The sequence below is a fragment of the Coregonus lavaretus genome (assembly GCF_964263955.1).
Source record: "Coregonus lavaretus genome assembly, chromosome: 4".
Classification (NCBI taxonomy): domain Eukaryota; kingdom Metazoa; phylum Chordata; class Actinopteri; order Salmoniformes; family Salmonidae; genus Coregonus; species Coregonus lavaretus.
Window position 1 is genome coordinate 63,168,165 of NC_139991.1, and position 16,451 is coordinate 63,184,615.

A 16,451-nucleotide genomic window follows, 5' to 3' on the forward strand; every position below is an offset into this window, starting at 1 on the left:
ACGACACTTGATACAACTTCTTCGTCCACTTTCGTCCGACGCCATATTCTCTACTCTCTACGCCTCTCTACACACGATGCGCTACCTGGCCAGATGAGGTCACCACAATAATTAGATAGCATTTTTAATCACATTTTCCACTCTGAGGGTGGCTGTAACAATGTTGGTAGCCACTAGGTGGCGCAAATACCCTGTTACATTTATTGTCATTGTACACTGCTCTCTACAGCGCTAATGTTGTGTCTCTCTGTTTCAATAATAATACGAAAATATTAATGAATTAAAGCTAGAATACTTAATTGAAACAATAACAAAGCCGTAAGCCCACATCAGTTTTGGTAAAAAGCTGAGAGATGGGAGAAATGTAACCACTCTCAAATTCATAGACAGATGTATGGATGCAAGGACTGACCATCTATGATATCAAAATTATAGTTTTAACAATTTTTTGAGGCTATACCGTGTTTGTTTACATTTTCATCATTTACACACATTGGAGTAAAACAAGCTTATATTTTGGGTTCTGATATTTTGGGACATCCTCCAGAAGTTGTCATAATTACTGTGTAAGTCTATGGAATGGGGTGAGAACCATAAGACTTCAAGGTTTTGTATTGAAGTCAATGTACCCAAAGGAGGATGGAAACTAGCTGTCCTCCGGCTACACCATAGTGCTACCCCAGAAAGTGCTGTTGAGGCTACTGTAGACCTTCATTGCAAAACAGTGTGTTTTAATCAATTATTTAGTGACCTGAATATATTTAGTATAGTTTTATCTAAAAAGGAAACTTTTTAAATGTTTCACTATTTTTATTTTTATGAAATTCACTGAGGAGGATGGTCCTCCCCTTCCTCCTCTGTTTGGAACTCTCTTTCTACTCATCTATTACCTAATTTACCGCCTGGTGATGTCACCAGGCAGGCCAAAACTCCATCCCCACCAAAACAGGCTGAAATTTCAGGCGTTTATTTCAAACAGCTCTTACACTAAAAGGGCATTCTCATTATTTTCACAATTTCACAGTATTATTCCAACCATATAGTGTGGGAATATATATAAAACACAGGAAATTTACGTTTTTGACTGCACTGGGCCTTTAAATAATATGTGGCAGTCAGCATATAGTGTAAAATGCATATCATAACATTGTAATTCCCAATTTTCACACCAAAACAGTCTTAATTCCTCATCACCAGACAACAAACCATCTGTGGCTCCATCTCCTCGCTACTTCTCCTCTCGTGCCTTTTCTGAATGCACGCGCCTCAGCAGCTGTCATTCTTGTTTGAAAAGCTGGTGCCCGCGCCACACACACTCAGTTTGAAGATTATGTTGTGGTTTCTTTCCATTTTGTAGAAGACAGACAGAGGAGGTGAACAAACCTTGAATTTACGCACAAGGAGGTAATAAGGACACACCCGGAGGGCGCTCACAAAGAGACCACCTCAAAGAAAGAAAACAATTATACCTGCCTCAGTGGTTTCGATATACCTCGTCTGAATCGTGGATTATTACGAGGAAATCGCCTTGGAACCATGAGCTGGGGGTCAGAGCTATGGGTAAGGAGCATCTCTTAATCTATTAGCCACTATCAGTGGCTATCAATAGTGAGAAACAGCCCGACGACTCAACAGTGCTTGCAAACCAAGCCCGAATGTTTATTAGCTACATCGTAATAACTGCAAAACAAGCTACGCCGTCCATTTTTCCAGTCGTCAATCAGTTCATCCCAATGAAGGCTAATTCCAATTGAAGGCTATCATGTTCCCTGCCTGACTGACATGTAGGCCATTGATGTGTAGCTAGCTAGCTTGTCCAGACCGATGTGCATTTGTGGCTATTGTAGCCTACATCATGATAACGATACTCACTGAGCTATTTTACGCATTCAATTCAATACAATACAATTCAACATAACATAACATAACATAACACTAACATGCTTTTATAAAACACACTCCCACTTGATGTTTTTCACTATAGAGTCCAGGCAGTGCTTGTAGGTCAGCTAGTCCACTACCATTCCAGACCACATTTGTCTCCCTTGTGATCGAGAAAGCTGATTGCATTATAATACTGACACTTTTATTTAATGTCAGTTAATGCTTGTTGGTGTGGTACCTGGGTCATCTGAAAACACTCAAATGCCTGTACGAAAATAAAACAACAACAGCAACAGAGCAGTCAGCATTGTAGCTGAAAATGAGGGATTCAATCAGTGTTTATGACGTTTTGTTTAGGCTAGCTGTATACACATTACATGTCATTTGTCCAAATGGATTTGTCTTGGAACCACACCATAGAACAAGGAGAGTTGGAGAGTCTTAACAGGAGAGTCTGAGTTGACAGTTGAACAGGATATAGGGCTGTGGCTTCTCAGAAGCTACTTTTTCAGAAGCTACTGTTACACACACCACGCTGTGCTGTCATTGTCAACCATGTTGCAATCAGCCAAATGACAGCTGATTTTCACAATGCAGCCAGTCAGTTCTCCTCCCATGTCTCACACATACAACCAAGACAGCATCATAATCTAAACAGATTGTGCCACAGATTGACATGAACACGCTTGATTTAGAAAAACCTATGGAAAGCAGCTGTTTTAACATATTTTTATATAATTTTGTATATCTTAATTGTGTTTTTATATAAATAATACATTTTTCTTTAATCAATAATATATATATTTATATAAAACATTCTATCATAATGACCTTTATGGGGGCAGGATTAAATTTTACATGCTCCTACATACAGTCACTATTGAAAGTCTACACACCCTTGCACAATCTTCACATTTTGCTGCATTAAAATTAAATCTAAAAAGGGATTAAATTAGATTTTTCACATATAGATCTACACAATTTACTCCTCCTTTTCAGTGAAATTTTTTTCTCTCCAAATTAATAAAAAAATAAGAAATGAAAATGTATTGATTGCTGCATGTCTTCACACCCCAGAGTTATTAATACTTGGTGGAAGCAGCTTCGACAGCCATTACAGCTATGAATCATTTTGAATAAGCTTCTACTAACCTTGCACTACTCTTAGGGCAATGTAATAATTGTTTTTGTCAAAATGACTCAAGCTCAGTAAATTTGATTGGGAATCATTGATGGACAACAATATTCAATGCTTGTCACTGATTTTCAAGCAGATTTAGGTCAGGACAAATTATGATTTGTGTACTTGTTTCGGTGAAAAATACAACTCTATCGCAGGTTTAGATTTTCAGAAGACTATGGCAGGTTTTCTTCTAACTTTTTACCTGTCCTTTGCGCCTTTCATATTGATTTAGCTCCTAACATACTCCCCAGACCCTGCTGGTAACAAGCATACCCATAACATGATGCTGCCATCCCAATACTCATCTTATTCTAAATGATTCACACCTGTAATGGCTGCCAATTGTGCTTCCACTAAGTATTAAATATGGCAGGGCCGGCAGAAAACGTGTGGCGAGGCGGCATTTGCCCCAGCACTTTTCAATCAGGTGTGGCAGTGCCACACGACTTTTGATTTAGTTTAATAAATATATTGACCACACGACTTTTGATTTAGTAAAAAAAAATATATTGCGTATATATACGCAAAGGGTTAAAAAAGTGGGGCAAAGTGCGTAATTGTTTTACCGATTTGTCAACTCGCGCACAATTTCCCTGTTCTTCACATCGGAGTGCTGCTGCATGCTCTGTGCGTGTCTTGACCAATCAGATTAACGGAAATTGCAGGCCGGCACAACCATAGAGAATGATAGTGTATCCCTATATACTTCCCAGTATTGTGTCTGTGAGCTCACGGGCTCACATTGAGGCAATCTTCATTTTGAAGTAGTCAATTTTCTTGTTCATGGTTGGATGATTCCTCCTGATGACCCGGTTGGACATGACTCCAACAGGGTCATCAGGAGGGATCAGCTAATTAAGTTGATGTTGAGTACCTGAAGCATGCGCACAAGATAGAAATACATGCATGAGACGCATGCATACTTGCCGAGCTCATGCACGTGTTTACATGGTTCTGCTTATGCTTCAGGTGATAGAAATCTAACGCACTACCAGCGCTTTGAAAAGTTGATGTAATTCTACTTTCCTGTGGATATATTGTCTCACATTCCTACCGCCAAAAAGACCAACCCCATGGACAACTGGTAAAGTATGTTAAAATATAATTTTATTCAGAATTCTGGCTTGTAGAGGTCGTGAGAGGAAACTTTCTTGATTCAAACGCACATTTCTGCCCGACGTATAATTCAATGCAATTTAACGTCAGGTTTCCAGGCAAGGGGTGGAGCTGTATATCACTGACAATTCCACAGTTATGATGCCAGATTTCATCCACCCATTCATGTGCCCTGGTACCAACATTTGAGGAGAAATGTACGCTGGTTAGTTGAGCTACAACAGACATCCAGCGTTGAAGAAAGGCTCTGACTTCATTCAGCTTGTCTGCTTTTGGTGTCCAAAAGCGGGCACCTTACTTCTTAGCAAACTACATTTTAAGAGGGGCTTCAGATGTGTAGAAGGATGATTCCCAGAAGACCACACACACATACACACAAACACACACATCCTGCACCATATGTCGTAAACTCCGGCATGAGAATAAGGAAAATTACAGGACTGCCACAGCTATTTTTACAGAGCCCTAATATAAGTAGTCACAGCCTCTGGACTTCCTCATTTGCCTTTTGTTTCAGATTTTGTTGTTGTTGTGCTGTCAAATGATAGCTTGACGACTCAAACAGAATTCTTCCGCTGCTCTGTCGTTTGCTACATACTTCAGTCTGAGACTGCCATCGTTGAAGTTGTTTGTGGTGACGTCAAAATGAGGGGTGTTGTACAAAACAAAGTACTCAGCGATTGGATCATCTCTAACCAATCAGACTATCAAAGCCAATGATGAATTTTCAAAACTTCGCTTTACCCACGTGTTCTGACTCGGGCCCAACCAGGGGCGGACTGGGACAAGAAATCGTCTCAGGCATTTCTTACACACCGGACATCTTTTTATTTGAGGCCCCCATTGTTAGTCATTATAATTTGGCGCAAAAAAACCAAGTTGGACAGGCCCACAAGGCAAAAAATGACCGAAATGCCAGATGGCCATTCCGCCCCTGTGCCCAACCCATCCGTTTCTGGGACCAATTAGAATGGTTAGAATCTGTTTGCGATCTAGAAATTGTCGGGGAGGTACTCATATCCAGATTCATTGCAGAGAATAAACTAACTGCCGTGGGCGTGGCGTAGCGTTTGGGTAGCCAGGCAAGTAAAATTAGCCACTGGTTACAAATTGACTGCTGAAGGTACCATGTGGGGTCCATTAGGCCTAGATCCTGCTTGCCTGTTGTGTACTTCACATCTGAAACGTGCTTCAATCTCAGCAATGGGAACAGGGAAGTGGGAAATTGTGTATGGTTGTGCAGAGTTCCTTGCCTTCTACCACTGAAGTCAGTTTTAGCAGACGGAGAAAACAGCGAGGTCTGGAGATGGTTAATGAATGGGGGGGAGCGAGAGAGAGAGAGAGGGAGACAGAGGAAAAGAGAGGGAGCAAGAGGGGGTTCAGGCTAAGGGTGCGAATGGACTGGGGAGAGAAGGTCAGCTCTCCTGAATTCTTCTCCAATCATTTCCCTGGTCCAAAGTTCATGGAGAAAATGTTAGTGCTTCAGAGGCCTAGTATTTATGTCATGACGTCAGCCCTATTTCTCTTACTAGCCTAGTGCCTGAACAAGATCCACTGCTCTGCTGCCCAGGCAATGGTGATAGAGCATTGCCCCAGGATGTTCCAAACGCTTTCATGTGTGCTTTCCGACCTGCTTTCTCTCTGAAAAGCATGTGTTAATGTTGCAAATAATGGTGTATTACAACCAGATGCTCAGTGCTCTGAAGGATTGAATGACAACCAGACACTAGTTTTAGTTTAGATTCCAGTTACGACCAAACAGAACTCTACAGGTGTGAGCTGGGGATGTAGGCTAGTAGTGGTTAAGCTGGTAGTGTGTTTAGTGTCTCTGGCTGTCATGTTAAACTCAAGTTAGGATGGGATATGCACTGTCCTCTCTCCTTTGTCCTGTGGTGACATCTCTGTTCTGTCATTTGTAGAACAAGTGCATCTTAACTTATTGTTGTAGGCCTAGTAGAACCAACATGACACGAGCAGACTACCTTGAGTGGCAAATAAAAGTTTCCAGTGTTGAGCCATTTATTGGTGTGTTATTACACTGATTGCTGTTAAATGGCATGCTATGTGACAGTCAGGGAAGGAGTGGTGGGGCGCCACATGGGTATTATCAAGCTCAGCTCTTGGTGTTTTCAGGCTGAGCACAGAGAGGAAGGAAGTGATATTTCAGGAAGTGTGGTAACCGTCACAGTCAAGCTGTGTTTCTCAACCACTCGAGAAGAACATCACTGGAGATAGTTATAGGCCTTCTATTGATGTGACGCTCTCAGCTTTTTCTTTGGGTCTTGAGAAGAAAAGGTGGGGAAATACCAAAATAGTCTAAGCCTAATTGCATTCTAGGTTAAATAATGTGGTAAGCATCATTAGAGAGAGAATGTTCCATTTTGGTAGTAACGGTACATTGCTGTTTTGGTCAGTCACTCTTTTCTGTTTCATTTTGAATCAGTCTTAGTTGGAATCAGTTTCTTTAGCTCGCCAATGCTTTCCGAATGGTTGTGAGAGTGACTTTTGAGACAGAACTAGCTGTAGCTCTACACAGGATGTGGTCATTCGAGTCGTCAAATGGACACCTTTGTGTGTGTGAGTCACTATGATGAGTAATACCAGTAATAGACTACCAATGGGTTAAAATAACAGATTTAAAGTTATTGCATTCCACCATAGTGATTATAGTCTACCTCCATGTAATGATACTGGGGAGGAATGTTGTCATGTCTAAATTAAAAGGAATAGGTTCATGACTAGTGTGAGCTCATCGCCTCATCCCTTCAGTTAGTGATGTCATCCATAGGCGACTCCTACACTGCACTTCCAGTCACTGAGCTAAAGGGAGTGTCAGTTAGTCATTTTACTGGAAAATCTATTTAGTTCTCGCTCTCTCTCTTGCATGAGGTTGACTTAAGAGAGAATCAGATTTCTATTGACCTGCAAACTTGCATTTTCCACTCGACACAGAGAGGAGAGAGTATTGAACAGTCTAGACCGAACACGGAGAGATGACCCGGTAAATCTAACCCACATTCTGTTGTTGGGTCTTAGTAGGTAATAGGCCATATTACTCTTACCTGTTAACTTAGTATGTTTTGTTCTGTTGTGAATATTTTTTTTTTGGAGCTGGTACTAAATGTAGGCCCAATTGTGCCATATTTATTGTGTAGGCAACATATGTTTACATTGCCAAAGCAAGTGAAATAGATAATAAACAAAAGTGAAATAAACAATAAAAATGTTTTATAGTGAACATTACACTCACAAAAGTTCCAAAAGAATAAAGACATTTCAAATGTCATATTATGTGCAAATAGTTAAAGTACAAAAAGGGGAAATAAAAAGCATACATTTGGGTTGTATTTACAATGTTCTTCATTGGTTGCCCTTTTCTTGTGGCAACAGGTCACAAATCTTGCTGCTGTGATGGCAAACTGTGTCATTTCACCCAATAGATATGGGAGTTTATCAAAATTGGGTTTGTTTTCGAATTCTTTGTGGGTCTGTGTAATCTGAGGGAAATATGTGTCTCTCTAATATGGTCATACATTTGGCAGGAGGTTAGGAAGTGCAGCTCAGTTTCCACCTCATTTTGTGGGCAGTGTGCACATAGCCTGTCTTCTCTTGAGAACCAGGTCTGCCTACGGCGGCCTTTCTCAATAGCAAGGCTATGCTCACTGAGTCTGTACATAGTCAAAGCTTTCCTTAAGTTTGGGTCAGTCACAGTGGTCAGGTATTCTGCCACTGTGTACTCTCTGTTTAGGGCCAAATAGCATTCTAGTTTGCTCTGTTTTTTTGTTGATTCTTTCCCATGTGTCAAGTAATTATCTTTTTGTTTTCTCATGATTTGGTTGGGCCTAATTGTGTTGCTGTCCTGGTGGTCTGTTTGTGTTTGTGAACAGAGCCCCAGGACCAGCTTCCTTAGGGGACTCTTCTCCAGGTTTATCTCTCTGTAGGTGATTGCTTTGTTATGGAAGGTTTGGGAATCACTTCCTTTTAGGTGGTTGTAGAATTTAATGGCTCTTTTCTGGATTTTGATAATTAGCGGGTATCGGCCTAATTCTGCTCTGCATGTATTATTTGGGGTTATACATTGTACACAGATGATATTTTTGCAGAATTCTGCATGCGGAGTCTCAATTTAGTGTTTGTCCCATTTTGTGAACTCTTGATTGATGAGCGGACCCCAAACCTCACAACCATAAAGGGCAATGGGTTCTATAACTGATTCAAGTATTTTTAGGCAGATCCTAATTGGTATGTCGAATGTTTTGTTCCTTTTGATGGCATAGAAGGCCCTTCTTGCCTTGTCTCTCAGTTCGTTCATAGCTTTGTGGAAGTTACAGTTGAAGTCGGAAGCTTACATACACCTTAGCCAAATACATTTAAACTCAGTTTTTCACAATTCCTGACATTTAATCCTAGTAAAAATTCCCTGTCTTAGGTCAGTTAGGATCACCACTATTTTAAGCGGTAGAATAATAGTAGAGAGAATGATTGATTTATTTCAGCTTTTCTTTCTTTCATCACATTCCCAGTGGGTCAGAAGTTTACATACTTTTTCAGTTCTGCTCACAAATGTTCTATAGGATTGAGGTCAGGGCTTTGTGATGGCCACTCCAATACCTTGACTTTGTTGTCCTTAAGCCATTTTGCCACAACTTTGGAAGTATGCTTGGGGTCATTATCCATTTGGAAGACCCATTTGCGACCAAGCTTTAACTTCCTGACTGATGTCTTGAGATGTTGCTTCAATATATCCACATAATATTCCTTCCTCATGATGCCATCTATTTTGTGAAGTGCACCAGTCCCTCCTGCAGCAAAGCACCCCCACAGCATGATGCTGCCACCCTCGTGCTTCACGGTTGGGATGGTGTTCTTCGGCTTGCAAGCATCCCCCCTTTTCCTCCAAACATAACGATGGTCATTATGGCCAAACAGTTCTATTTTTGTTTCATCAGACCAGAGGACATTTCTCCAAAAAGTAAGATTTTTGTCCCCATGTGCAGTTGCATACCGTAGTCTGGCTTTTTTATGGCGGTTTTGGAGCAGTGTCTTCTTCCTTGCTGAGCGGCCTTTCAGGTTATGTCGATATAGGACTCGTTTTACTGTGGATATAGATACTTTTGTACCTGTTTCCTCCAGCATCTTCACAAGGTCCTTTGCTGTTGTTCTGGGATTGATTGGCACTTTTCGCACCAAAGTACGTTCATCTCTAGGAGACAGAACGCGTCTCCTTCCTGAGCGGTATGACGGCTGCGTGGTCCCATGGTGTTTATACTTGCGTACTATTGTTTGTACAGATGAACGTGGTACCTTCAGGCGTTTGGAAATTGCTCCAATGGATGAACCAAACTTGTGGAGGTCTACAATTTCTTTTCTGAGGTCTTGGCTGATTTCTTTTGATTTTCCCATGATGTCAAGCAAAGAGGCACTGAGTTTGAAGGTAAGCCTTGAAATACATCCACAGGTACACCTCCAATTGACTCAAATGATGTCAATTAGCCTATCAGAAGCTTCTAAAGCCATGACATCATTTCCTGGAATTTTCCAAGCTGTTTAAAGGCACAGTCAATTTAGTGTATGTAAACTTCTGACCCACTGGAATTGTGATACAGTGAACTATAAGTGAAGTAATCTGTCTGTAAACAATTGTTGGAAAAATTACTTGTCATGCACATAGTAGATGTCCTAACCGACTTGCCAAAACGATAGTTTGTTAACAAGAAATTTGTGGAGTGGTTGAAAAATGAGTTTTAATGACTCCAACCTAAGTGTATGTAAATTTCTGACTTCAACTGTACCTTTGGCGCTGATGTTTAGGCCTAGGTATGTATAGTTTTTTGTGTGCTCTAGGGCAACGCTGTCTAGATGGAATTTGTATTTGTGGTCCTGGCAACTGGACCTTTTTTGGAACACCATTATTTTTGTCTTACTGAGATTTACTGTCAGGGCCCAGGTCTGTTAGAATCTGTGGAGAAGATCTTTCTCGCTCTCTCGCTTTCTGTCTTCTCTTAGGATCTAACACGCATACATTTAGAAATGAGGTGAAAGTTGGAACTGTCGCACTTGGCCATAAAAGTCAGGGGTTAAGGATCACGGGTCATGCTGTTGTTGGTAGTTCAAAACATTTTCATTATCCACATGACATGTATGTATAAGGACAGGGATAATAATATCTTTATACATTTTTGTTCTGAAAAAAGGGTTCCAAAAGTGTTTTTCTGCTGTCCCCATATGAGAACCCTTTTGGGTTCCGTGTAGAACCCTCTGTGGAAAGGGTTCTACATGGAACCCAAAAGGGTTCTTCAAAGGGTTTTCCTATGGGGACAGCCGAAGAACCCTTTTAGGTTCTAGATAGCACCTTTTTTTCTAACAGTGTAGCTGTTGTTGCTGAATACCTGGTGGGTCTTAAAAGATTTACTAAAGACGACACATCTCTAAACTATTTCATCTGGAAACGTGACTCTGGGATGGAATTACATGGGGCACCAGCCAGGGTTAGCCTATCTTGTAGTCGGCAAGCCCCTGGAAAATGTAATTAAAGGAAGAAAGACAATGGAATAAGGAGAGAAATTGCCCAAATCAAGTGCAAATACACTGAGTGCACAAAACATGATGATTCCTTGTTGATGTCACCTGTTTAATCCACTTCAATCAGTGTAGATGAAGGGGAGGAGACAGATTATAGAAGGATTTTTAAGCCTTGAGACAATTGTGACATGGATTGTGTATGTGTGCCATTCAAACGGTGAGACAAAATATTTAAGTGCCTTTTGAACGTGTTATGGTAGTAGGTGCTAGGCGCACCGGTTTGAGTGTGTCAAGAACTGCAATGCTGCTGAGTTTTTCACGATCAACAGTTTCCCTTGTGTATCAAGAATGGTCCACCACCCAAAGGACATGCCGCCAACGGCAGGCCAGTGGTCGAAAACGGTTTGTTAATGAAAGAGGACAAAGGAGGCTGGCACGAATTGTGCAGAGCAACAGACAGGCTACAGTTAGTCAACTGACAGCACAGTACAATATTGGTGCCCAAAGACCCCAAAAATAATGCACAATTTGTCGTACATTGACACGAGTGGGGTATGGCAGCCGACGACTTACAAAGTTCAATTTCTTTCAGCAAAAAACAAAAAACTGCGGTTGCAGAGGCTAAGGAACGAAAACACTGGACACCGGAGAATTGGAAAAACATTGCCTGGTCTGATGAATCCCGGTTCCTGCTGTTTCACGCTGATGGAAGGACTAGGGTATGGAGAAAACCACATGAGTACATGCATCTATCATGCCGCGTGTCAACATTGCAGGCTGCTGGTGATGGTGTGGGGTGTATTTTCATGGCACACATTGGGCCCCTTGATAAAAGTGGAGCAACATTTGAATGCCACAGGATATCTGAACATTACATTTGACATTTTAGTCATTTAGCAGACGCTCTTATCCAGAGCGACTTACAGTTAGTGAGCGCATACATTTTTCATACTGGCCCCCTGTGGGAATCAAACCCACAACCCTGGCGTTGCAAGCGCCATGCTTTACCAACTGAGTTACAGGTGCATCCCTTCATGGCAGCAGTGTATCCATCTGCAAATTGATTTTTTCAGCAGGATAATACCCCATGCCACAAGGCTAGGAATGGTCCCACCAACATGACCAGTCAATTCAGCTCACTCCAGTGGCCTGCCCAGTCACCAGATCTCAATCCAATTGAGCATCTGTGGGATGAGATGGAAGTAGAGATCCACTACCAGCCAACTTGACACAACTGTGGGAAGCATTGGAGTCAACATCGGCCAGCATCCCTGTGCAACGCTTTCGACACCTTGTAGAGTCCATGCCCTGATGAATTGAGGCTGTTCTGCAGGCAAAGGGGGGTGCAACTCAAAATTAGGAAGGAGTTCCTAATGTTTTGTATATACACTCAGTGTATATAATGTTGTAACATGGTGTTCCATGTCAGTCAGAGGGAGCCCTAGTCATTTAGATTCCCATAATCTTAATAAGCTCTTTCTTAATTCAGTTACACACTAAAGGGATCATAGCAAGTAGTCCATACATATACTACACTGTAATACTCAAGCCTATACTGTTCAATCCCAGCTCTGAAAGGGGAAATAGGACAGTAACCTTTAGTGGTTACTACTTTTCAACATACCGTTTTTCACTTCTCTTAGGAGTTTGGTCAAGGTTTGTATGAGAAGGAGACAGACAAACACATACAGACATAGGTATTCACACTTATACTCACACATTCCCATACACAGACTGAGGGAGCTCTCTCTGACGGGCCTGCCGATGGAGTCGGGGAGGGCAACACTGCTCAAAGAGATGCAACTGAAGGTACGTTTTGGCTGAACCACATCTCCACATTGATCAAACACGACAGACGTCTATTCCATTTTGATTCAACATAATTTCATTGTAATGACGTGGAAACAACTAGGCTTGGATGATATACCGTTTACAATATCGCCTTGCGGGGATGCATGCTACGCCACTGTTTATAACTAGAAGTTAAGTATAACTCTAAGAAATCTAGGATGTGTCAAATAAGTTATATCCAGCTCAGGGCTCCAGCTATGCATTTGGTTTGCTAACTTGCTAGCTAAGTGGCTAGATGTCAAGATCAAGCTTCTTAGTTACAGCAGAGACATTCAATCCCCTCCTGGATCAAGATCCCCGTTGCCTAAATTATTTTGTGCTGCCAAAAAAATAGCGCCCCTTGTGTGCACATTCGGTAATACCTTATACCCCGACCCGTAGCACTCACGTCTGTAGCCATGAAGTGCTTTGAAAGGCTGGTCATGGCTCACATCAACACCATTATCCAAGAAACCCTAGACCCACTCCAATTTGCATACCGCCCCAACAGATCCACAGATGATGCAATCTCTATTGCACTCCACACTGCCCTTTCCCACCTGGACAAGAGGAACACCTATGTGAGAATGCTATTCATTGACTACAGCTCAGCGTTCAACACCATAGTGCCTTCAAAGCTCATCACTAAGCTAAGGACCCTGGGACTAAACACCTCCTTCTGCAACTGGATCCTGGACATCCTGACTGGCCGTTCCCAGGTGGTAAGTATAGGCAACAACACATCTGCCAAGCTGCGTGCTCAGTCCCCTCCTGTACTCCCTGTTCACCCATGACTGCATGGCCAGGCACGACTCCAACACCATCATTAAGTTTGGAACAGGTTGAGAGCTTCAAGTTCCTTGGTGTCCACATCACCAACAAACTTTCATGGTCCAAACACACCAAGACAGTTGTGAAGAGGGCACGACAAAGCCTATTCCCCCTCAGGAGACTGAAAAGATTTGGCATGGGTCCTCAGATCCTCAAAAAGTTATACAGCTGTACCATCGAGAGCATCCTGACTGGTTGCATCACTGCCTGGTATGGCAACTGTTCAGCCTCCGACTGCAAGGCACTACAGAGTGTAGTGCGTACGGCCCAGTACATCACTGGGGCCAAGCTTCCTGCCATCCAGGACCTCTATACCAGGCGGTGTCAGAGGAAGGCCCTAAAAATTATCAAAGACTCCAGCCACCCTAGTCATAGACTGTTCTCTCTGCTACCGCACGGCAAGCGGTACCGGAGCGCCAAGTCTAGGTCCACTTCTTAACAGCTTCTACCCCCAAGCCATAAGACTCCTGAACAGCTAATCATGGCTACCCGGACTATTTGCATTGCTTGTAAGTAAGCATTTCACTGTAATGTATACACCTGTTGTATTCAGCGCATGTGGCAAATAAAATGTGATTTGATTTGGTATGGTACAGAAATGGTATGACTGTATGAAACCCAACCCTAGAAAAAACGTTGATTCAACCAGTGTGTGCCAAGTGGGTTGCATGTCTGTTGGCCCATCACCCTTTAATGAAATAGACAAGGGGAAAGTGCTTTGTCGGGGCCTCGGGGGGCCCTTTTAAAGTAATTCAAGTTGCTTTTCTGTCACACTGTTTTAGTGTAGCGGAGTGGAGGGTTCCTGCAGCCACAGGGCAGGGCTGGAGTCCCAGACTTCAATCTAAACCTCATGAACCTCACTTTTTGTTTGAACGGCGCTCATGCATCGATAGTTGTAATAGATAGAGACAGTGCCGAGCTGTTGTCGGGTAAGTTAGTCTGTGCTGTACTGAGCTGTGAACATGCCGAAGGTTTTAGAGTTTTCACTCTGGTTTCCTGTGTTCCTTTTCCTCTGCCGTTCCGCTCCACACCCCTGGCCTGGCCCTGGAGTCCCCCAGCGTCCCACCTCCTGTCCCCTGCTGTTCACTTTACATTCAGGGTACATGGACTGGGACCATGGCCGGGGATAGTCTAAAATTATTAAGTCTACGTCCCCTTCCTCTGTTGTCACTGGGGGGTCTCCATTCTCCCCTTCCTCCTCTTCACTACTCCTTCACCCACCTGCCGAGTGGCAGTGTTATTAATGTTTCCTCCTTCCTCTCTGATTCCCTCTCTGACCCCCCAGGAGGCCTGCATAGTGCTGAATAGGTTCACCTCTGATCTGAGTGTTCCACATTACTCCAAGGAGGAAATTAGGAGAGAAAGAGAGGAGCGTTGAAGGAGAGAGGGAGAACCACATTTCTCCAAAGGAGAGGAGAACAAGGGACAAGGAGAAAGAGAGGAGCGTTGAGGGAAAGAAGGAGAGAGGGAGAGGAAAAAAAGAGGCCTGCGATTGAGGGGAAATAAAAAGTGTGAGAAAGACGGAGAGTAGTGTAGAGATGTAGAGATAGATGCAGATTTAGCTGTTCTTCCCAGGCAAAGAGTAGAAGTAGCCTAATGATTTGCATGAGATTATGTGTCCTTTTCATATGACTTCTGGCTTTCTGTCATTGGGTGGTTTCACTGGAGGCGCCTTCTGTTTCTCACTTTCCTATATAGGGAACTGCTCTCCTGAAACCGGTAGCCACCTCAACGACGACAGGTTATAAAAGTGAAACTTCTCAGCCATGTTTCTAAGACAAATAGCAGAACCTTGACTCTAAGATTCAGTAGGGTTCTGTTTCAGGTCTACCGCCTACACTGAGCTTGTGAAGACAGGTGTCAGAGTGTCTGGTCTTCACCTGCTGAGATGGCGAGGGTATACTGTTGTGGAGGAGCCATACTGTTTTTGTGTGGCCCTGTCCGGGCGCCGATGACGTGGATGTCGATTAAGGCAGCCCCCCGCACCTCTCTGATTCAGAGGGAAGACAATGCGGAAGACAAATTTCAGTTGAATGCATTTGTACAACTGACTAGGTATCTCCCTTCGTCGGAGCGACTCACTCAGGTCTGTCTCCACAATTTGATTTGATTTGACAATTAGCTGTAGGGCCTGTAATCGTCTCCATGGAGACGTCTTTCTCTTTGTCTATATCTGTCTGTTTTTGTGTCTCTGTCTCTGCAGCCCTGTCATCAACACCATGAGAGAACATGAGTGCTGCTGTCTAACAGCCAATCAGTGTCACCTGAACCTGGTCCCTACCCTAATCACTAATGTGCTGTCTGCTGTGGTAGTGAGCTATCATAGAGCTACTCACAGAGTGAGTCACTCTGACGAAGGGAGATACCTAGTATGGTTGAAGATGTTTGTTGGCAGGCCTACTTGTTTATTACTAGCAGGCGTATCTCTTAAGTCAAGTGGGTGTTTCTTTCCTTAAGGGTCTTCTACAGTCAGTGCTCTCTGAGACTGTTTGAAGCTACAGGCTTGTGTTGAGGAACTAACCAATAGTTCATTAAACTGAAACATTCACAGCAGATTTCCCTTGAACTAATCAGTGATGTACACCTACACACAATGAGCCTTGATCAGAAGAAAACAGGGAGAAGTCAGAAGAAGTGAGAGTGCTACTAGTGTTTCTCTGAAGCAGAAGTTGCTCCTGGGCCCACATCATGCTGATTGTCTCTCTCTCTCTCGCACCACATGTGTTGCTTAGCAACTTCAAAAAGGAACTGAATAAATATTTATCTGATTTGAGATTGAATGATTGTGAAAACACACAAACAATGCAAGCTGTTGACTTACAGGTAGAACATTTTCGATGTACAGATGTTTATGGGAGAGTAAGAATTTAAAATGTTTCTTGCAAGCTGTGTGTGTTTGTGTGTGTCATATCAGAACAGGATTTCCTTCAATGTTTCAACTAATCTCTGTCAGACCACATAATGTAAATAACTGTTTATTCTCTCTCTCTCTCTCTCTCTCTCTCTCTCTCTCTCTCTCTCTCTCTCTCTCTCTCTCTCTCTCTCTCTCTCTCTCTCTCTCTCTCTCTCTCTCAATTCAATTCAA

At 42.7% G+C, this 16,451-nt stretch overlaps 1 protein-coding gene across 1 annotated transcript in view; it reads left to right on the top strand.

Annotated features, from left to right (window-relative positions):
• The first annotated feature begins 1,310 nt into the window (after positions 1–1,310).
• The window catches only part of LOC311127866 (formin-binding protein 1-like), a 107,969-nt gene continuing 92,828 nt past the window's right edge, over positions 1,311–16,451 (top strand). Inside the window, exon 1 of the mRNA XM_084159763.1 lies at positions 1,311–1,560. Within this exon, the coding sequence (XP_084015889.1) occupies positions 1,537–1,560 (24 nt within the window). The 5' untranslated portion in view covers positions 1,311–1,536. The remainder of the gene's footprint in view (positions 1,561–16,451) is intronic.